This window comes from Coregonus clupeaformis, chromosome 12 (genome assembly GCF_020615455.1).
Source record: "Coregonus clupeaformis isolate EN_2021a chromosome 12, ASM2061545v1, whole genome shotgun sequence".
NCBI lineage: Eukaryota > Metazoa > Chordata > Actinopteri > Salmoniformes > Salmonidae > Coregonus > Coregonus clupeaformis.
The window spans coordinates 14,155,347-14,178,609 of NC_059203.1; the positions used below are offsets into that span (position 1 = coordinate 14,155,347).

The following is a 23,263-nucleotide window of genomic DNA, read 5'->3' on the forward strand; positions in this document are numbered from 1 at the left end:
GTGATGGTGTTGTGTTAGGGAGAGCTTTGTGATGGTGTTGTGTTAGGGGAGAGCTTTGTGATGGTGTTGTGTTAGGGGAGAGCTTTGTGATGGTGTTAGGAGAGCTTTGTGATGGTGTTGTGTTAGGGAGAGCTTTGTGATGGTGTTGTGTTAGGGAGAGCTTTGTGATGGTGCTGTGTTAGGGAGAGCTTTGTGATGGTGTGTTAGGGAGAGCTTTGTGATGGTGTTGTGTTAGGGAGAGCTTTGTGATGGTGTGTTAGGGAGAGCTTTGTGATGGTGTGTTAGGGAGAGCTTTGTGATGGTGTGTTAGGGAGAGCTTTGTGATGGTGTGTTAGAGAGAGCTTTGTGATGGTGTTGTGTTAGGGAGAGCTTTGTGATGGTGCTGTGTTAGGGAGAGCTTTGTGATGGTGTTGTGTCAGGGAGAGCTTTGTGATGGTGTTGTGTCAGGGAGAGCTTTGTGATGGTGTTGTGTTAGGGAGAGCTTTGTGATGGTGCTGTGTTAGGGAGAGCTTTGTGATGGTGTGTTAGAGAGAGCTTTGTGATGGTGTTGTGTTAGGGAGAGCTTTGTGATGGTGTTGTGTTAGGGAGAGATTTGTGATGGTGTTGTGTTAGGGAGAGCTTTGTGATGGTGTTGTGTTAGGGAGAGCTTTGTGATGGTGCTGTTAGGGAGAGCTTTGTGATGGTGTTGTGTTAGGGAGAGCTTTGTGATGGTGTGTTAGGGAGACTTTGTGATGGTGTGTTAGGGAGAGCTTTGTGATGGTGTTGTGTTAGGGAGAGCTTTGTGATGGTGTTGTGTTAGAGAGAGCTTTGTGATGGTGTTAGGGAAAGCTTTGTGATGGTGTTGTGTTAGGGAGAGCTTTGTGATGGTGTTGTGTTAGGGAGAGCTTTGTGATGGTGTTGTGTTAGGGGAGAGCTTTGTGATGGTGTTGTGTTAGGAGAGCTTTGTGATGGTGCTGTGTTAGGGAGAGCTTTGTGATGGTGTGTTAGGAGAGCTTTGTGATGGTGCTGTGTTAGGGAGAGCTTTGTGATGGTGTTGTGTTAGGGAGAGCTTTGTGATGGTGTGTTAGGGAGAGCTTTGTGATGGTGTTGTGTTAGGGAGAGCTTTGTGATGGTGTTGTGTTAGGGAGAGCTTTGTGATGGTGTGTTAGGGAGAGCTTTGTGATGGTGTGTTAGAGAGAGCTTTGTGATGGTGTTGTGTTAGGGAGAGCTTTGTGATGGTGCTGTGTTAGGAGAGCTTTGTGATGGTGTTGTGTCAGGGAGAGCTTTGGTGATGGTGCTGTGTTAGGGAGAGCTTTGTGATGGTGTTGTGTCAGGGAGAGCTTTGTGATGGTGTTGTGTTAGGGAGAGCTTTGTGATGGTGTTGTGTTAGGGAGAGCTTTGTGATGGTGCTGTGTTAGGGAGAGCTTTGTGATGGTGTGTTAGAGAGAGCTTTGTGATGGTGTTGTGTTAGGGAGAGCTTTGTGATGGTGTTGTGTTAGGGAGAGCTTTGTGATGGTGTTGTGTTAGGGAGAGCTTTGTGATGGTGTTGTGTTAGGAGAGCTTTGTGATGGTGTTGTGTTAGGAGAGCTTTGTGATGGTGTTGTTAGGGAGAGCTTTGTGATGGTGTTGTGTTAGGGAGAGCTTTGTGATGGTGTTGTGTTAGGGAGAGCTTTGTGATGGTGCTGTGTTAGGGAGAGCTTTGTGATGGTGTGTTAGGGAGAGCTTTGTGATGGTGTTGTGTTAGGGAGAGCTTTGTGATGGTGTGTTAGGGAGAGCTTTGTGATGGTGTGTTAGGGAGAGCTTTGTGATGGTGTGTTAGGGAGAGCTTTGTGATGGTGTTGTGTTAGGGAGAGCTTTGTGATGGTGTGTTAGGGAGAGCTTTGTGATGGTGTGTTAGGGAGAGCTTTGTGATGGTGTGTTAGAGAGGGCTTTGTGATGGTGTTGTGTTAGGGAGAGCTTTGTGATGGTGTTGTGTTAGGGAGAGCTTTGTGATGGTGTTGTGTTAGGGAGAGCTTTGTGATGGTTTTGTGTTAGGAGAGCTTTGTGATAGTGTTGTGTTAGGGAGAGCTTTGTGATGGTGCTGTTGGGAGAGCTTTGTGATGGTGTTGTGTTAGGGAGACTTTGTGATGGTGTGTTAGGGGAGAGCTTTGTGATGGTGTTGTGTTAGGAGAGCTTTGTGATGTGTTGTGTTGAGCTTTTTGATGGTGTTGTGTTAGAGGGCTTTGTGATGGTGTTGTGTTAGGGGAGCTTTGTGATGGTGTGTTAGGAGAGCTTTGTGATGGTGTGTTAGGGAGAGCTTTGTGATGGTGTGTTAGGGAGAGCTTTGTGATGGTGTTGTGTTAGGGAGAGGCTTTGTGATGGTGTTGTGTTAGGGGAGAGCTTTGTGATGGTGTTGGGGAGAGCTTTGTGATGGTGTTGTGTTAGGGAGAGCTTCGTGATGGTGTTGTGTTAGGGAGAGCTTTGTGATGGTGTTAGGGAGAGCTTTGTGATGGTGTTGTGTTAGGGAGGCTTTGTGATGGTGTTGTGTTTAGGGAGAGCTTTGTGATGGTGCTGTGTTAGGGAGAGCTTTGTGATGGTGTGTTAGGAGAGCTTTGTGATGGTGTTGTGTTAGGGAGAGCTTTGTGATGGTGTGTTAGGAGAGCTTTGTGATGGTGTGTTAGGGAGACTTTGTGATAGTGTGTTAGGGGAAGAGCTTTGTGATGGTGTGTTAGAGAGAGCTTTGTGATGGTGTTTTGTTAGGGAGAGCTTTGTGATGGTGCTGTGTTAGGGAGAGCTTTGTGATGAGTGTTGTGTCAGGGAGAGCTTTGTGATGGTGTTGTGTTAGGGAGAGCTTTTGTGATGGTGTTGTGTTAGAGAGAGCTTTGTGATGGTGCTGTGTTAGGGAAGCTTTGTGATGGTGTGTTAGAGAGAGCTTTGTGATGGTGTTGTGTTAGGGAGAGCTTTGTGATGGTGTTGTGTTGAGGAGATTTGTGATGGTGTTGTGTTAGGGAGAGCTTTGTGATGGTGTTGTGTTAGGGAGAGCTTTGTAGATGGTGCTGTTAGGGAGATCTTTGTGATGGTGTTGTGTTAGGAGAGCTTTGTGATGGTGTGTTAGGGAGAGCTTGGTGATGGTGTGTTAGGAGAGCTTTGTGATGGTGTTGTGTTAGGAGAGCTTTGTGATGGTGTTAGGGAGAGCTTTGTGATGGTGTTGTGTTAGGGAGAGCTTTGTGATGGTGTTGTGTTAGGGAGAGCTTTGTGATGGTGTTGTGTTAGGGAGAGCTTTGTGATGGTGCTGTGTTAGGAGAGCTTTGTGATGGTGTGTTAGGGAGAGCTTTGTGATGGTGTTGTGTTGAGAGACTTTGTGATGGTGTTGTGTTAGGGAGAGCTTTGTGATGGTGTGTTAGGAGAGCTTTTGTGATGGTGTGTTAGGGAGAGCTTTGTGATGATGTGTTAGAGAGAGCTTTGTGATGTTTGTGTTAGGGAGAGCTTTGTGATGGTGTTGTGTTAGGGAGAGCTTTGTGATGGTGCTGTGTTAGGGAGAGCTTTGTGATGGTGTTGTGTCAGGGAGAGCTTTGTGATGGTGTTGTGTTAGGAGAGCTTTGTGATAGTGTTGTGTTAGGGAGAGCTTTGTGATGGTGCTGTGTTAGGAGAGCTTTGTGATGGTGTGTTAGAGAGCTTTGTAGATGGTGTTGTGTTAGGGAGAGCTTTGTGATGGTGTTGTGTTAGGGAGGCTTTGTGATGGTGTTGTGTTAGGGAGAGCTTTGTGATGGTGTTGTGTTAAGGGAGAGCTTTGTGATGGTGTTGTGTTAGGAGAGCTTTGTGATGGTGTTTGTTAGGGAGAGCTTTGTGATGGTGTTGTGTTAGGGAGAGCTTTGTGATGGTGCTGTGTTAGGGAGAGCTTTGTGATGGTGCTGTGTTAGGGAGAGCTTTGTGATGGTGTGTTAGGGAGAGCTTTGTGATGGTGTTGTGTTAGGGAGAGCTTTGTGATGGTGTGTTAGGGAGAGCTTTGTGATGGTGTGTTAGGGAGAGCTTTGTGATGGTGTGTTAGAGAGGGCTTTGTGATGGTGTTGTGTTAGGGAGAGCTTTGTGATGGTGTTGTGTTAGGGAGAGCTTTGTGATGGTGCTGTGTTAGGGAGAGCTTTGTGATGGTGTTGTGTTAGGGAGAGCTTTGTGATGGTGCTGTGTTAGGGAGAGCTTTGTGATGGTGTTGTGTCAGGGAGAGCTTTGTGATGGTGTTGTGTTAGGGAGAGCTTTGTGATGGTGTTAGGGAGAGCTTTGTGATGGTGCTGTGTTAGGGAGAGCTTTGTGATGGTGTTGTGTTAGGGAGAGCTTTGTGATGGTGCTGTGTTAGGGAGAGCTTTGTGATGGTGTTGTGTTAGGGAGAGCTTTGTGATGGTGCTGTGTTAGGGAGAGCTTTGTGATGGTGTTGTGTTAGGGAGAGCTTTGTGATGGTGTTGTGTTAGGGAGAGCTTTGCTGATGGTGTGTTAGGGAGAGCTTTGTGATGGTGTTATGTTAGGGAGAGCTTTGTGATGGTGTTGTTAGGGAGAGCTTTGTGATGGTGTTGTTAGGGAGAGCTTTGTGATGGTGTTGTGTTAGGGAGAGCTTTGTGATGGTGTGGTGTTAGGAGAGCTTTGTGATGGTGTTGTGTTAGGGAGCTTTGTGATGGTGTTGCGTTAGGAGAGACTTTGTGATGGTGTTGTGTTAGGAAAGCTTTGTGATGGTGTTGTGTTAGGGAGAGCTTTGTGATGGTGCTGTGTTAGGGAGAGCTTTGTGATGGTGTTGTTAGGGAGAGCTTTGTGATGGTGCTGTGTTAGGGAGAGCTTTGTGATGGTGTTGTGTTAGGGAGAGCTTTGTGATGGTGTGTTAGGAGAGCTTTGTGATGGTGTGTTAGGGAGAGCTTTGTGATGGTGTGTTAGGGAGAGCTTTGTGATGGTATTGTTAGGGGAGAGCTTTGTGATGGTGCTGTGTTAGGGAGAGCTTTGTGATGGTGCTGTGTTAGGGGAGAGCTTTGTGATGGTGTTGTTAGGAGAGCTTTGTGATGGTATTGTGTTAGGGAGAGCTTTGTGATGGTATTGTGTTAGGAGAGCTTTGTGATGGTATTGTTAGGAGAGCTTTGTGATGGTGTTGTGTTAGGGAGAGCTTTGTGATGGTGTTGTTAGGAGAGCTTTGTGATGGTGCTGTGTTAAGGGAGAGCTTTGTGATGGTGCTGTGTTAGGGAGAGCTTTGTGATGGTGTTGTGTTAGGGAGAGCTTTGTGATGGTGCTGTGTTAGGGAGAGATTTGTGATGGTGCTGTGTTAGGGAGAGCTTTGTGATGGTGTTGTGTTAGGGAGAGCTTTGTGATGGTGTTGTGTTAGGGAGAGCTTTGTGATGGTGTTGTTAGGGAGAGCTTTGTGATGGTGTTGTTAGGAGACTTTGTGATGGTTGTTGTTAGGGAGAGCTTTGTGATGGTGCTGTGTTAGGAGAGCTTTGTGATGGTGCTGTGTTAGGGAGAGCTTTATGATGGTGCTGTGTTAGGAGAGCTTTGTGATGGTGCTGTGTTAGGAGGAGCTTTGTGATGGTGTTGTTAGGGAGCTTTGTGATGGTGCTGTGTTAGGGAGAGCTTTGTGATGGTGTTGTTGGGAGAGCTTTGTGATGGTGTTGTGTTAGGGAGAGCTTTGTGATGGTGTTGTTAGGAGCTTTGTGATGGTGTTGTGTTAGGGAGAGCTTTGTGATGGTGTTGTGTTAGGGAGAGCTTTGTGATGGTGTTGTTAGGGAGAGCTTTGTGATGGTGTTGTGTTAGGTAGAGCTTTGTGATGGTGTTGTTAGGGATAGCTTTGTGATGGTGCTGTGTTAGGGAGAGCTTTGTGATGGTGCTGTGTTAGGGAGAGCTTTGTGATGGTGTTGTGTTAGGGAGAGCTTTGTGATGGTGCTGTGTTAGGGAGAGCTTTGTGATGGTGCTGTGTTAGGGAGAGCTTTGTGATGGTGCTGTGTTAGGGAGAGCTTTGTGATGGTGCTGTGTTAGGGAGAGCTTTGTGATGGTGTTGTTAGGGAGAGCTTTGTGATGGTGTTGTTAGGGAGAGCTTTGTGATGGTGTTGTTAGGGAGAGCTTTGTGATGGTGTTGTGTTAGGGAGAGCTTTTTGATGGTGTTGTTAGGGAGAGCAGAGGCCAACCTCAGGGAGAAGGGCACAACGGCCACTGGCCGCAAAAGGCAAGGATTTTTTTTATTGTTCATTACGGCCACACAAAGGGGATGCCACCGTGAAATTTGAGGCATTATCAAGTGCTTGTCAAATTGTGAATGAGAGACTGATGAAGTGTGTACAGCCTGCGCAAAAAAACAAAGCAGAGCTCACGACTTTCAAGTGACTTTTTTCAAATCATCAATAGTCGCATCATGCAGCCTTACAATCTATTAAAAATCAAAACATATAGCCCAATGTTTGTAGAACAACTAAAGTTACATTAATAACTCTAAATTAAGCATTTAGGAGTACCTATTTCTTTGACACTGGCCTGGCCTGTCTTTGACACTGGCCTGGCCTGACTTCCTCTCTGACACTGGCCTGACCTGGCCCTACCCCAGGCAGCAAGGTGAATCCTGGTCCAGGTGCAGAGGCGTGGGAGGATATGGCCGTTCAGCAGGGCCATCATGTGCCTGGGACTGGGCTCTAGTCAGACAGAAGCAGCCAGAGAGCTTCAGCCTCACATCTCAACACCTCCATAGCACCGAGCCTGGTGTGACTGAAGAGCCCCCCGTCCTCACTCACTTCTCACTCTAGAGGTCACTCAGTAAATCCCTTCTGATGCCCAGCCCTGTCATCACTTCTCCCTGGAGCAAGGCCCTCTGATTCTCTAGCCCCCTGGAAACTGAACCGAACATTATGACCATTCAGTCCCATTGTTCTGGATGCTACACAGTGGTGTGAAAGTGTTTGCCCCCTTCCTGATTTGTTTGCATGTTTGTCACACTTAAATGTTTCAGATCATCAAACAAATGTAAATATTAGTCAAAGATAACACAAGTAAACACAAAATGCAGTTTTGAAATGAAGGTTGTTATTATTAAGGGAAAACAAAATCCAAACCCACATGGCCCTGTGTGAAAAAGTGATTGCCCCCTACAACCTAATAACTGGTTGGGCCACCCTTAGCAGCAACGACTGCAATCAAGCGTTTGCGATAACTTGCAATGAGTCTTTTACAGCGCTGTGGAGGAATTTTGGCCCACTCATCTTTGCAGAATTGTTGTAATTCAGCCACATTGGAGGGTTTTCCAATGTGGCTTATGCCACAGCATCTCAATAGGATTCAGGTCAGGACTTTGACTAGGCCACTCCAAAGTATTCATTTTGTTTTTCTTCAGCCATTCAGAGGTGGACTTGCTGGTGTGTTTTGGATCATTGTCCTGCTGCAGAACCCAAGTTCGCTGCAGCTTGAGGTCACAAACTGATGGCCGTACATTCTCCTTCAGGATTTTTTGGTGGACAGCAGAATACATGGTTCCATTTATCACAGCAAGTCTTCCAGGTCCTGAAGATATATAGTTATATAGAGAGGGAAGGAGGGATGTGGAAAGAGAGGGAGGGGAGTGGAGAGAGGAGGGGTGTGGAGAGGAAGGGGTGGGGGAGGGGGTGGAGAGAGGAAGGAAGTGTGGCGGGAGGAGGGTGTGGCGAGGGAGGGGTGTGGGGGGGGGGTGTGGAGAGAGGAGGGTGTGGAGGGGGGTGTGGAGAGAGGGGGGGTGTGGAGAGAGGGGAGTGTGGAGGGGGGGTGGAGAGAGGGAGAAGTGTGGAGAGAAGGAAGGATGTGGAGGGGGGGGGGGGGTGGAGGGAGAAGTGTGGAGAGAAGGAAGGGATGTGAGGGGGGGGTGGAGAGGGGAGAAGGTGGAGAGAAGGAGGATGTGGAGAGAGGGGTGTGGAGAGAGGAGGGTGTGGGGAGGGGGTGTGGAGAGAGGGGAGGGGTGTGGAGGGAGGAAGGGGTGTGGAGAGGAAGGAAGGAGTGTAGAGAGGAAGGAAGGAGTGCAGAGAGGGAGGGAGGGAGAGGGCGGGGGAGAGAGGGAGATCTAAAGGCCATGTGTGTTAGTCACTGTAAAGTAAATACGCTCCTTGGTCACCCTCTAACAAACACACCAGTGTCTGGTCTGGAGCATGAAGTCACAAGCTCTACTGGGGGGTGCCAAAAGCCCTGGTCTGCCCTAGAAAGCCCTGGTCAGCCCTAGAAAGCCCTGGTCTGCCCTAGAAAGCCCTGGTCTGCCCTAGAAAGCCCTGGTCTGCCCTAGAAAGCCTATGTAAACCCCAAAAACTCTAGATGCCCGTTTTCGGCTCTCAAATTTAGTTTATTATGATCAAGTTCTATCCCCACGGTGAATTATTTTAAGGTTTCAATAGTGATGCATTCTGACTAGTACATGTCACCACACAGGATGGCAGGCTACCAGGAGGCCCCCATTAAACTCTGTCAGGCAAGAGGAAAAACAACTACATCTACCATGATCCTTTTGAGATGTTTCTGGTGCCATTCAGCCCCATTCAGCAAAATATGGCTCGCTTCAAATTCAAATACTTCCGTACTTCATGCGCCATCGGGAGTTGACGGGGATGACGTCAGCGCGATCACTATGTACTGGTTGTAAGGTCTGACACAGGAAGGGGGACAGAAATATAAGCAGGTATAAACAGAATCATGACATCAGTGTTAACATCTGGTCTGTGATCTGTGATGTGAGTGGAGGAGTGAGATGACATGGTTGGTTTGTGGTCCCTCCCTGCCCCCAGACCACATCATCCCACAGGACCTTCACACCCCGGGACTCTCCACCACATCAAGCACATAACCCTCCAGCAGTCATTATGCCAGACATGGTCCTGGTCTGGGGGGAGGGGGAGGGGGAGGGGGAGGGGGAGGGGGTCCCGGTCTGTCCCTAAGTCTAACTAGCTTGTCTCTCCTCTCTCCAGACGAGCTCCGTCGGGTCAACCTGGAGCCCAGGGACACAGAGCAGGTGATTCACCACCTCCACAGAGAGCTGCTGGAGGCCCAGGAGTTGGCCAACACAGGCAAGCAGAAGTGTCTGGACCTCCAGGCCTTACTGGAAGAGGAGAGGAGGACTAACAAACAGCAGACAGAGGAGTCAGCCAAGCAGATCCAGAACCTACAGAGTGAGTATAGTACAGATCCAGAACCTACAGAGTGAGTATAGTACAGATCAGAACCTACAGAGTATAGTACAGATCCGTACCTACAGAGTATAGTACAGATCCAGAACCTACAGAGTGAGTATAGTACAGATCCGTACCTACAGAGTATAGTACAGATCAGAACCTACAGAGTGAGTATATAGTACAGATCCAGAACCTACAGAGTGAGTATAGTACAGATCAACCTCGGTTGTTATCCCTACAGAGTGAGTATATAGTACAGATCCAGAACCTACAGAGTGAGTATAGTACAGATCAGAACCTACAGAGTGAGTATAGTACAGATCAGAACCTACAGAGTGAGTATATAGTACAGATCAGTACCTACAGAGTGAGTATATAGTACAGATCAGTACCTACAGGGTGAGTATATAGTACAGATCAGTACCTACAGAGTGAGTATATAGTACAGATCAGTACCTACAGTGAGTATAGTACAGATCAGTACCTACAGAGTGAGTATAGTACAGATCAGTACCTACAGAGTGAGTATATGTACGATCATGCCTCGATAGTATTAGTACAGATCAGTACCTACAGAGTATAGTACGATCAGTACCTACAGAGTGAGTATATGGTACAGATCAGTACCTACAGGTGAGTATATAGTACAGATCAGTACCTACAGGGTGAGTATATAGTACAGATCAGTACCTACAGAGGAGTATATAGTACAGATCAGTACCTAAAGTATATATACAGATCAGTACCTACAGAGTGAGTATAGTACAGATCGTCTGAGTAGTATATACAGATCAGTACCTACAGGGTGTATAGTACAGATCAGTACCTACAGTGGTATAGTACAGATCAGTACCTACAGAGTGATTATAGTACAGATCATACCTACAGAGTATAGTACAGATCAGTACCTACAGAGTATAGTACAGATCAGTACTCTATGTACAGATCAGTACCTACATTTAATCAGTACCTACGGTGAGTTATAGTACAGATCAGTACCTACAAGTATAGTACAGATCAGTACCTACAGAGTATGTACAGATCAGTACCTACAGAGTTATAGTACAGATCATACCTACAGAGTTAGTACGATCTACCTGCAGTGATTTTCAGATCAGTACTATTTCGATCTATATTTATCATCCGTTATTATATCATACTGCAGATTATATCGATCAGTACTGCAAGTATAGTATCCTATTATACAGATCTACCTCAGTTGTACGTTCCAGTACTACAGTATAAGTACAGATCAGTACCTACAGAGTGAGTATAGTACAGATCAGTTACCTACAGAGGTGAGTATATAGTACAGATCAGTACCTACAGAGTGAGTATAGTACAGATCAGTACCTACAGAGTGAGTATAGTACGATCAGTACCTACAGAGTGAGTATAGTACAGATCAGTACCTACAGAGTGAGTATATAGTACAGATCAGTACCTACAGAGTGATATAGTACAGATCAGTACCTACAGGAAGTATAGTACAGATCAGTACCTACAGAGTATAGTACAGATCAGTACCTCCACAGAGTGATTATGGTACAGATCAGTACCTACAGGTGAGTATAGTACAGATCCAGTACCTGCAGTATAGAGATCATACCCAGGTATAGTACAGATCAGTACCTACAGAGTGAGTATATAGTACAGATCAGTACCTACAGGGTGATATAGTGCAGATCGGTACCTACAAGATATATAGTACAGATCAGTACCTGCAGTGAGTAGTACAGATCCAGAACCTACAGAGTGAGTATATACAGATCAGTACCTACAGAGTGAGTATAGTACAGATCAGTACCTACAGGTGAGTATATGTACAGATCAGTACCTACAGAGAGTATAGTACAGATCGTACCTACAGAGTGATTATATAGTACAGATCAGTACCTACAGAGTGTATTCCATTCTAGTACAGGATCAGTACCTACAGAGTAGTATAGTCGGTGAGTACCTACCAAGTGAGTATATAGTACAGATCAGTACCTACAGGAGAGTATAGTACAGATCAGTACCTACAGAGTATAGTACAGATCAGTACTTACAGAGTGAGTATATAGTACAGATCAGTACCTACAGAGTGAGTGTATAGTACAGATCCAGTACCTACAGGTGAGTATGATGTACAGATCAGTACCTGACAGAGTGAGTATATGTACAGATCAGTACCTACAGAGTGAGAGAAATAGTACAGATCAGTACCTACAGAGTGAGTATATAGTACAGATCAGTACCTACAGAGTATAGTACAGATCCAGTACCTACAGGGTGAGTATAGTACAGATCCAGTACCTACAGAGGTATAGTACAGATCAGTACCTACAGAGTGAATATAGTACAGATCAGTACCTACAGAGTATAGTACAGATCGTACCTACAGAGTGAGTATATAGTACAGATCAGTACCTACAGAGTGAGTATAGTACAGATCAGTACCTACAGAGTGAGTATAGTACAGATCAGTACCTGCAGAGTGGTATATAGTACAGATCAGTACCTACAGAGTGAGTATATAGTACAGATCAGTACCTACAGAGTAGTATAGTACAGATCCAGTACCTCGAGTGATAGTACAGATCGTACCTACAGAGTGAGTATAGTACAGATCCAGTACCTACAGAGTGATATAGTGACAGATCAGTACCTACAGAGTATAGTACAGATCAGAACCTACAGGTGAGTATATAGTACAGATCAGTACCTACAGAGTGAGTATATAGTACAGATCAGTACCTACAGAGTGAGTATAGTACAGATCAGTACCTACAGTGAGTATATAGTACAGATCAGTACCTACAGAGTGAGTATATAGTACAGATCCAGTACCTACAGAGTAGTTATAGTACAGATCAGTACCTACAGAGTGAGTATAGTACAGATCAGTACCTACAGAGTGAGTATATAGTACAGATCAGTACCTACAGAGGTGAGTATATAGTACAGATCAGTACCTACAGAGTGAGTATAGTACAGATCAGTACCTACAGAGTATAGTACAGATCCAGTACCTACAGAGTGAGTATATAGTACAGATCAGTACCTACAGGGTGAGTATATAGTACAGATCAGTACCTACAGAGTGAGTATATAGTACAGATCAGTACCTACAGAGTGAGTATATAGTACAGATCAGTACCTACAGAGTGAGTATATAGTACAGATCAGTACCTACAGAGTGAGTATATAGTACAGATCCCAGTTACCTACAGAGTTGAGTATATAGTACAGATCGTACCTACAGAGTGGTATAAGTACAGATCAGTACCTACAGAGTATAGTACAGATCAGTACCTACAGAGTGAGTATATAGTACAGATCAGTACCTACAGAGTGAGTATAAGTACAGATCAGTACCTACAGGGAGTATATAGTACAGATCAGTACCTACAGGGTGGTATATAGTACAGATCAGTACCTACAGGTGAGTATATAGTACAGATCAGTACCTACAGAGTGAGTATATAGTACAGATCAGGTACCTACAGAGTGTATAGTACAGATCAGTACCTACAGGTGTTCGATCAGTCCTCAGAGTAGTATAGTACAGATCAGTACCTACAGAGTGAGTATATAGTACAGATCAGTACCTACAGAGTGAGTATATAGTACAGATCAGTACCTACAGAGTGAGTATAGTACAGATCAGTACCTACAGGTATAGTACAGATCAGTACCTACAGAGTGAGTATAGTACAGATCAGTACCTACAGAGTGAGTATAGTACAGATCAGTACCTACAGAGTGAGTATATAGTACAGATCAGTACCTACAGAGTATAGTACAGATCAGTACCTACAGAGTGAGTATAGTACAGATCAGTACCTACAGTGAGTATAGTACAGATCAGTACCTACAGAGTGATTATAGTACAGATCAGTACCTACAGAGTATAGTACAGATCAGTACCTACAGAGTGAGTATAGTACAGATCAGTACCTACAGAGTGAGTATATAGTACAGATCAGTACCTACAGAGTATAGTACAGATCAGTACCTACAGAGTGAGTATAGTACAGATCAGTACCTACAGAGTGAGTATAGTACAGATCAGTACCTACAGAGTATAGTACAGATCAGTACCTACAGAGTATAGTACAGATCAGTACCTACAGAGTATAGTACAGATCAGTACCTACGTGATATATAGTACAGATCAGTACCTACAGAGTATAGTACAGATCAGTACCTACAGAGTATAGTACAGATCAGTACCTACAGAGTGAGTATAGTACGGATCAGTACCTACAGAGTGAGTATATGTACAGATCTAGTACCTACAGAGTAGTATATAGTACAGATCAGTACCTACAGAGTGAGTATAGTACAGATCAGTACCTACAGAGTGATTATAGTACAGATCAGTACCTACAGAGTATAGTACAGATCAGTACCTACAGAGTATAGTACAGATCAGTACCTACAGAGTGAGTATATAGTACAGATCAGTACCTACAGAGTGAGTATAGTACAGATCAGTACCTACAGGGTGAGTATAGTACAGATCAGTACCTCAGGTGAGTATATGTACAGATCAGTACCTACAGAGTGAGTATAGTACAGATCAGTACCTACAGGGTGAGTATATAGTACAGATCAGTACCTACAGAGTGAGTATAGTACAGATCAGTACCTACAGAGTGAGTATATAGTACAGATCAGTACCTACAGAGTGAGATATAGTACAGATCCAGTACCTACAGAGTATAGTACAGATCAGTACCTACAGAGTATAGTACAGATCAGAACCTACAGAGTGAGTATATAGTACAGATCAGTACCTACAGGGTGAGTATATAGTACAGATCAGTACCTACAGAGTGAGTATAGTACAGATCAGTACCTACAGAGTATAGTACAGATCAGTACCTACAGAGTATAGTACAGATCAGAACCTACAGAGTGAGTATATAGTACAGATCAGTACCTACAGAGTGAGTATATAGTACAGATCCAGTACCTACAGAGTGAGTATATAGTACAGATCAGTACCTACAGAGTGAGTATATAGTACAGATCAGTACCTACAGAGTGAGTATATAGTACAGATCAGTACCTACAGAGTGAGTATATAGTACAGATCAGTACCTACAGAGTGAGTATATAGTACAGATCAGTACCTACAGAGTGAGTATATAGTACAGATCAGTACCTACAGGGTGAGTATATAGTACAGATCAGGTACCTACAGAAGTATATAGTACAGATCAGTACCTACAGAGTGAGTATAGTACAGATCAGTACCTACAGAGTGAGTATATAGTACAGATCAGTACCTACAGAGTGAGTATATAGTACAGATCAGTACCTACAGAGTGAGTATATAGTACAGATCAGTACCTACAGAGTGAGTATAGTACAGATCAGTACCTACAGAGTATAGTACAGATCAGTACCTACAGAGTGAGTATATAGTACAGATCAGTACCTACAGAGTGAGTATATAGTACAGATCAGTACCTACAGAGTGAGTATATAGTACGATCCAGTACCTACAGAGGTGAGTATAGTACAGATCAGTACCTACAGGTGAGTATATAGTACAGATCAGTACCTACAGAGTGAGTATATAGTACAGATCCAGTACCTACAGAGTAGTATAGTACAGATCAGTACCTACAGAGTGAGTATATCGTACAGATCAGTACCTACAGAGTGAGTATATAGTACAGATCAGTACCTACAGAGTGAGTATATAGTACAGATCAGTACCTACAGAGTGAGTATATAGTACAGATCAGTACCTACAGAGTGAGTATATAGTACAGATCAGTACCTACAGAGTATAGTACAGATCAGTACCTACAGAGTGAGTATATAGTACAGATCAGTACCTACAGAGTGAGTATATAGTACAGATCAGTACCTACAGAGTGAGTATATAGTACAGATCAGTACCTACAGAGTGAGTATATAGTACAGATCAGTACCTACAGAGTGAGTATGTACAGATCCAGTACCTACAGAGTGAGTATATGTACAGATCAGTACCTACAGGTGTGAGTATATAGTACAGATCAGTACCTACAGAGTGAGTATAGTACAGATCAGTACCTACAGAGTGAGTATATAGTACAGATCAGTACCTACAGAGTGAGTATATAGTACAGATCAGTACCTACAGAGTGAGTATATAGTACAGATCAGTACCTACAGAGAGTATATAGTACAGATCAGTACCTACAGAGTAGTATATAGTACAGATCAGTACCTACAGAGTGAGTATATAGTACAGATCAGTACCTACAGAGTGAGTATATAGTACAGATCAGTACCTACAGAGTGAGTATAGTACAGATCAGTACCTACAGAGTAGTTATAGTACAGATCGTACCTGCAGAGTGAGTATATAGTACAGATCAGTACCTACAGAGTGAGTATAGTACAGATCAGTACCTACAGAGTGAGATATATAGTACAGATCAGTACCTACAGAGTGTTATAGTACAGATCAGTACCTACAGAGTGAGTATATAGTACGATCAGTACCTACAGAGTGAGTATATAGTACAGATCAGTACCTACAGAGTGAGTATATAGTACAGATCAGTACCTACAGAGTGAGTATATAGTACAGATCAGTACCTACAGAGTGAGTATAGTACAGATCAGTCCCTACAGAGTGAGTATATAGTACAGATCAATACCTACAGAGTATAGTACAGATCAGTACCTACAGAGTGAGTATAGTACAGATCAGTCCCTACAGAGTGAGTATAGTACAGATCAGTCCCTACAGAGTGAGTATAGTACAGATCAGTACCTACAGAGTGAGTATAGTACAGATCAGTACCTACAGGGTGAGTATAGTACAGATCAGTACCTACAGAGTGAGTATATAGTACAGATCAGTACCTACAGAGTAGTATATAGTACAGATCAGTACCTGCAGGGTGAGTATAGTACAGATCAGTACCTAGCAGAGTGAGTATAGTACAGATCAGTACCTACAGAGTGAGTATAGTACGATCAGTACCTGCAGAGTGAGTATAGTACAGATCAGTACCTACAGGGTGAGTATAGTACAGATCAGTACCTACAGAGTGAGTATAGTACAGATCAGTACCTACAGAGTGAGTATAGTACAGATCAGTACCTACAGAGTGAGTATAGTACAGATCAGTACCTACAGAGTGAGTATAGTACAGATCAGTACCTACAGAGTGAGTATATAGTACAGATCAGTACCTACAGAGTGAGTATAGTACAGATCAGTACCTACAGAGTATAGTACAGATCAGTACCTACAGAGTATAGTACAGATCAGTACCTACAGAGTGATTATAGTACAGATCAGTACCTACAGAGTGAGTATAGTACAGATCAGTACCTACAGAGTGAGTATATAGTACAGATCAGTACCTGCAAGAGTAAGTACCAGAGTATATAGTACAGATCAGTACCTACAGAGTGAGTATATAGTACAGATCAGTACCTACAGAGTGAGTATATAGTACAGATCAGTACAGTACAGATTTGGTATATTAGAGTATAGTGCAGATCCAGTACATTAGAATATAGTGCAGATCCAGTACATTAGAGTATAGTGCAGATCCAGTACATTACAGAGTATAGTGCAGATCCAGTACATTAGAATATAGTGCAGATCCAGTACATTAGAATATAGTGCAGATCCAGTACATTAGAGTAAAGTGCAGATCCAGTACATTACAGAGTGAGTATAGTACAGATCAGTCCCTACAGAGTGAGTATATAGTACAGATCAGTACCTACAGGGTGAGTATATAGTACAGATCAGTACCTACAGGGTGAGTATATAGTACAGATCAGTACCTACAGAGTGAGTATAGTACAGATCAGTACCTACAGAGTGAGTATATAGTACAGATCAGTACCTACAGGGTGAGTATATAGTACAGATCAGTACCTACAGAGTGAGTATAGTACAGATCAGTACCTACAGAGTGAGTATATAGTACAGATCAGTACCTACAGAGTGAGTATATAGTACAGATCAGTACCTACAGGGTGAGTATATAGTACAGATCAGTACCTACAGGGTGAGTATAGTACAGATCAGTACCTACAGAGTGAGTATAGTACAGATCAGTACCTACAGAGTATAGTACAGATCAGTACCTACAGAGTATAAGTACAGATCAGTACCTACAAGTATGTACAGATCAGTACCTACAGAGTGAGTATATAGTACAGATCAGTACCTACAGGGTGAGTATATAGTACAGATCAGTACCTACAGGGTGAGTATATAGTACAGATCAGTACCTACAGAGTGAGTATAGTACAGATCAGTACCTACAGAGTGAGTATAGTACAGATCAGTCCCTACAGAGTATAGTACAGATCAGTACCTACAGAGTGAGTATAGTACATATCAGTCCCTACAGAGTGAGTATAGTACAGATCAGTCCCTACAGAGTATAGTACAGATCAGTACAGTACAGATCCAGTACATTAGAATATAGTACAGATCCAGTACATCAGAGTATAGTACAGATCCAGTACATTACAGAGTGAGTATAGTACAGATCCAGTTCAGGTAGAACAGAAAACCAGCAGGCTCCGGACCTCGTAGGGTAAGAGGTGAATACCCCTGCCACATACTATATCGATACAGTACCTACCTACATTACTATACATTACATTACATTACATTATCATGCATTGCATTACTATACCATACATTACCATACATTACATTATTATACCATACATTACATTACTATACCATACATTACTATACTATACATTACTATACCATACATTACCATACATTACATTATTATACCATACATTACATTACTATACCATACATTACTATACTATACATTACTATACCATACATTACTATACCATACATTACTATACATATCATTACTATACCATACCTTACTATACTATACATTACCTTACATTACATTACTATACCATACATTGCTATACTATACATTACTATACCATACATTACTATACTATACATTACTATACCATACATTACTATACTATACATTACTATACCATACATTACTATACCATACATTACCATACATATCATTACTATACCATACCTTACTATACTATACATTACCATACATTACATTATTATACCATACATTACATTACTATACCATACATTACTATACTATACATTACTATACCATACATTACTATACCAGACTTTACATTACTATACCATACATTACTATACCAGACTTTACATTACTATACCATACATTACCATACATATCATTACTATACCATACCTTACCTTACATTACCATACAGTGGGGAAAAAGGGTATTTAGTCAGCCACCAATTGTGCAAGTTCTCCCACTTAAAAAGATGAGAGAGGCCTGTAATTTTCATCATAGGTACACGTCAACTATGACAGACAAATTGAGAAAAAAATATCCAGAAAATCACATTGTAGGATTTTTAATGAATTTATTTGCAAATTATGGTGGAAAATAAGTATTTGGTCACCTACAAACAAGCAAGATTTCTGGCTCTCACAGACCTGTAACTTCTTCTTTAAGAGGCTCCTCTGTCCTCCACTCGTTACCTGTATTAATGGCACCTGTTTGAACTTGTTATCAGTATAAAAGACACCTGTCCACAACCTCAAACAGTCACACTCCAAACTCCACTATGGCCAAGACCAAAGAGGTGTCAAAGGACACCAGAAACAAAATTGTAGACCTGCACCAGGCTGGGAAGACTGAATCTGCAATAGGTAAGCAGCTTGGTTTGAAGAAATCAACTGTGGGAGCAATTATTAGGAAATGGAAGACATACAAGACCACTGATAATCTCCCTCGATCTGGGGCTCCACGCAAGATCTCACCCCGTGGGTCAAAATGATCACAAGAATCCCAGTACCACACGGGGGACCTAGTGAATGACCTGCAGAGAGCTGGGACCAAAGTAACAAAGCCTACCATCAGTAACACACTACTCCGCCAGGGACTCAAATCCTGCAGTGCCAGGCGTGTCCCCCTGCTTAAGGCAGTACATGTCCAGGCCCGTCTGAAGTTTGCTAGAGTGCATTTGGATGATCCAGAAGAGGATTGGGAGAATGTCATATGGTCAGATGAAACCAAAATAGAACTTTTTGCTAAAAAACTCAACTCGTCGTGTTTGGAGGACAAAGAATGCTGAGTTGCATCCAAAGAACACCATACCTACTGTGAAGCATGGGGGTGAAACATCATGCTTTGGGGCTGTTTTTCTGCAAAGGACCAGGACTGACTGATCCGTGTAAAGGAAAGAATGAATGGGGCCATGTATCGTGAGATTTTGAGTGAAAACCTCCTTCCATCAGCAGGCATTGAAGATGAAACGTGGCTGGGTCTTTCAGCATGACAATGATCCCAAACACACCGCCCGGCAACGAAGGAGTGGCTTCGTAGAAGCATTTCAAGGTCCTGGAGTGGCCTAGCCAGTCTCCAGATCTCAACCCCATAGAAAATCTTTGGAGGGAGTTGAAAGTCCGTGTTGCCCAGCGACAGCCCCAAAACATCACTGCTCTAGAGGAGATCTGCATGGAGGAATGGGCCAAAATACCAGCAACAGTGTGTGAAAACCTTGTGAAGACTTACAGAAAACGTTTGACCTGTGTCATTGCCAACAAACTTTTGTTATTGACCAAATACTTATTTTCCACCATAATTTGCAAATAAATTCATTAAAAATCCTACAATGTGATTTTCTGGATTTTATTTCTCATTTTGTCTGTCATAGTTGACGTGTACCTATGATGAAAATTACAGGCCTCTCTCATCTTTTTAAGTGGGAGAACTTGCACAATTGGTGGCTGACTAAATACATTTTTTCCCCCACTGTACATTACATTACTATACCATATCTTACATTACTATACGATACATTACTTTATATTACTATACCATCCAGATACATTACTGACAGAGTGCGTATAGTAACTAACAGACAGTTGTCCCCCCCCATCCCCCCGTCCCCCCCCCCACCCCCTTATGGCAGATGTGCAAACGTGATTGGTTAAGTTTAGGGTTGGGGTGGGAATCAAACCAGCAACCTTGTGTATGGCAACCCGCGTCTTACAGCCCATATATATTATTGTCTACATGACATGATTGTTCCCAGGCCAGTTGGGGAAGCGAGGTTATACAGTGCTATGAAAAAAAGTATTTGCCCCCTTTCTAATTTTCTCTACTTTTGCATATTTGTCATACTGAATGTTATCAGATCTTCAACCAAAACCTAATTTTAGATAAAGGGAACATAAGTGGACAAATAACACAACAATTATGGACGAGATGGGTCCCATTATGCCTGGCGAAAACCAAACACTGCATTCCACAGTAAGAACATCATACCAAAGGTCAAGCATGGTGGTGGTGGAGTGATGGTTTGGGGATGCTTTGCTGCCTCAGGACCTGGACGACTTGCCTTAATAGAAGGAACCATGAATTCTGCTCTGTATCAGAGAATTCTACAGGAGAATGTCAGACCATCCGTCTGTGAGCTGAAGCTGAAGCGCAGCTGGGTCATGCAGCAAGACAATGATCCAAAACACACAATCAAGTCTACATGAAAATAGCTAAAAAGCAACAAATTGGACGTTATGGAATTGCCTAGTCAAAGTCCAGACCTAATCCTAATTGAGATGTTGTGGCAGGATTTGAAATGAGCAGTTCATGCTTGAAAACCCACAAGTCACTGAGATAAAGCAGTTCTGCATGGAAGAGTGGGCCCAAAATTCCTCCACAGCGATGTGAGAGACTGATCAACAACCACAGGAAGCGTTTGGTTGGAGTCATTGCAGCTAAAGGTGGCACAACCAGTTACTGAGTGTAAGGGGGCAATTACTTTTTCACACAGGGGAATTGGGTGTTGCATAACTTTGTTTATGAAATAAATATGTAATTGTTGTGTTATTTGTTCACTTATGTTCCCTTTATCTAAAATTAGGTTTTGGTTGAAGCTCTGATAACATTCAGTATCACAAATATGCAAAAGTAGAGAAAATTAGAAAGGGGGCAAATACTTTTTCATAGCACTGTATATTATATAGTGTACATGACTGTATATACCATATGTTCCCAGGCCAGTTGGGGAAGCGAGGTTATATATTGTATATACTATATGTTCCCAGGCCAGTTGGGGAAGCTAGCAGGGGACATGGAGGAGTTGAAGGAGCAGAGAGAGAGCAGCAGCAGCACGTGGGAGGAGCTGTACTCGGCTCAGGAGGAGGTGCTAGTCCTCCGCCACGCCATGGAGGCCGCCACGGCCGAGAGGGAGCGCGACATCGCCGCCCTGCAGAGGGACCTGGGAGGTGTCACGGCCGAGCTGGAGAAGTGGCGGCAGGCTGCGGCAAAATACGAACAGGAGATCAACTCCCTGCAGGCCACCTTCCTACAGCAGAGCCAGCACCAGCAGAGAGCCCACCAGCTACAAGGTACGATACCACGCTAACCACTAACCCTTCCAATAGCAGAGCCAGCACCAGCAGAGAGCCCACCAGCTACAAGGTACGATACCACGCTAACCGCTAACCCTTCCAATAGCAGAGCCAGCACCAGCAGAGAGCCCACCAGCTACAAGGTGATACCACGCTACCGCTAACCCTTCCAATAGCAGAGCCAGCACCAGCAGAGAGCCCACCAGCTCAGAGTACGATACCACGCTAACCACTAACCCTTCCAGCAGAGCCAGCACCAGCAGAGAGCCCACCAGCTACAAGGTACGATCACCACGCTAACGCTAACCCTTCCCCAATAGCAGAGCCAGCACCAGCAGAGAGCCCACCAGCTACAAGGTACGATACCACGCTAACCGCTAACCCTTCCAATAGCAGAGCCAGCACCAGCAGAGAGCCCACCAGCTACAAGGTACGATACCACGCTAACCGCTAACCCTTCCAATAGCAGAGCCAGATGGGTTTTCCTGATCAATTCCTCAGGAATTGAAGTTTGCTCTTACATTATCCTCCATCATATGGAATTGAAACTGACATCTCTCTCTCTACCCCAGCGAAAAATCCACTTCTTTGTGATCACATCCTTGCAGCATTAAAGTTGCCACTGTTTTGAAATCAGAGAGTTGGACCGTCTTCAGAAGGACTGCTATAATAATGATAATCTGTCTCTCTGTAGGAGAGTTGGACCGTCTTCAGAAGGACTGCTATAATAATGATAATCTGTCTCTCTGTAGGAGAGTTGGAGCGTCTTCAGAAGGACTGCTATAATAATGATAATCTGTCTCTCTGTAGGAGAGTTGGACCGTCTTCAGAAAGACTGCTATAATAATGATAATCTGTCTCTCTGTAGGAGAGTTGGACCGTCTTCAGAAGGACTGCTATAATAATGATAATCTGTCTCTCTGTAGGAGAGTTGGACCGTCTTCAGAAGGACTGCTATAATAATGATAATCTGTCTCTCTGTAGGAGAGTTGGACCGTCTTCAGAAGGACTGCTATAATAATGATAATCTGTCTCTCTGTAGGAGAGTTGGACCGTCTTCAGAAGGACTGCTATAATAATGATAATCTGTCTCTCTGTAGGAGAGTTGGACCGTCTTCAGAAGGACTGCTCCAGTCTGCAGCAGGAGTGTGAGTGGCTCCGTTCCGAGAAGACGACCCTGGTGGACAGACTACACAGACTGGAGACTGAACTGGACAGGTGGGTCTACACACTGCAGACACAGCCATTGGGGGGGTAGCCCTGACTCTACTGAACACTGTTACACCAAGACATATGATGTGGGGCGGAGGGTTGTGGCCACAACACAGAGCAATAAGATCCAGATAAAGTGACAGTGGTAAGGTTTGCCAAGTGTTGCTTTTTGCATACTGCAGACCAGGCTTACTGCAGACCAGGCTTACTGCAGACCAGGCTTACTGCAGACCAGGCTTACTGCAGACCAGGCTTACTGCAGACCAGGCTTACTGCAGACCAGGCTTACTGCAGACCAGGCTTACTGCAGACTGGGTCTCTGCTCTCTGTCAGTCCCCAGGTCTCTGCTCTCTGTCAGTCCCCAGGTCTCTGCTCTCTGTCAGTCCCCGGGTCTCTGCTCTCTGTCAGTCCCCGGGTCTCTGCTCTCTGTCAGTCCCCGGGTCTCTGCTCTCTGTCAGTCCCCGGGTCTCTGCTCTCTGTCAGTCCCCGGGTCTCTGCTCTCTGTCAGTCCCCGGGTCTCTGCTGACACTCA

The 23,263-nt window shown here is 43.9% G+C and overlaps 1 protein-coding gene across 1 annotated transcript in view; it reads left to right on the forward strand.

Annotated features, from left to right (window-relative positions):
• The window catches only part of slmapa (sarcolemma associated protein a), a 190,915-nt gene that overhangs the window by 117,246 nt on the left and 50,406 nt on the right, over positions 1-23,263 (forward strand). The window contains 3 exon segments of the mRNA XM_045223708.1: positions 8,892-9,092; positions 21,214-21,516; positions 22,620-22,737. Coding sequence (XP_045079643.1) covers positions 8,892-9,092; positions 21,214-21,516; positions 22,620-22,737 — 622 coding nt within the window.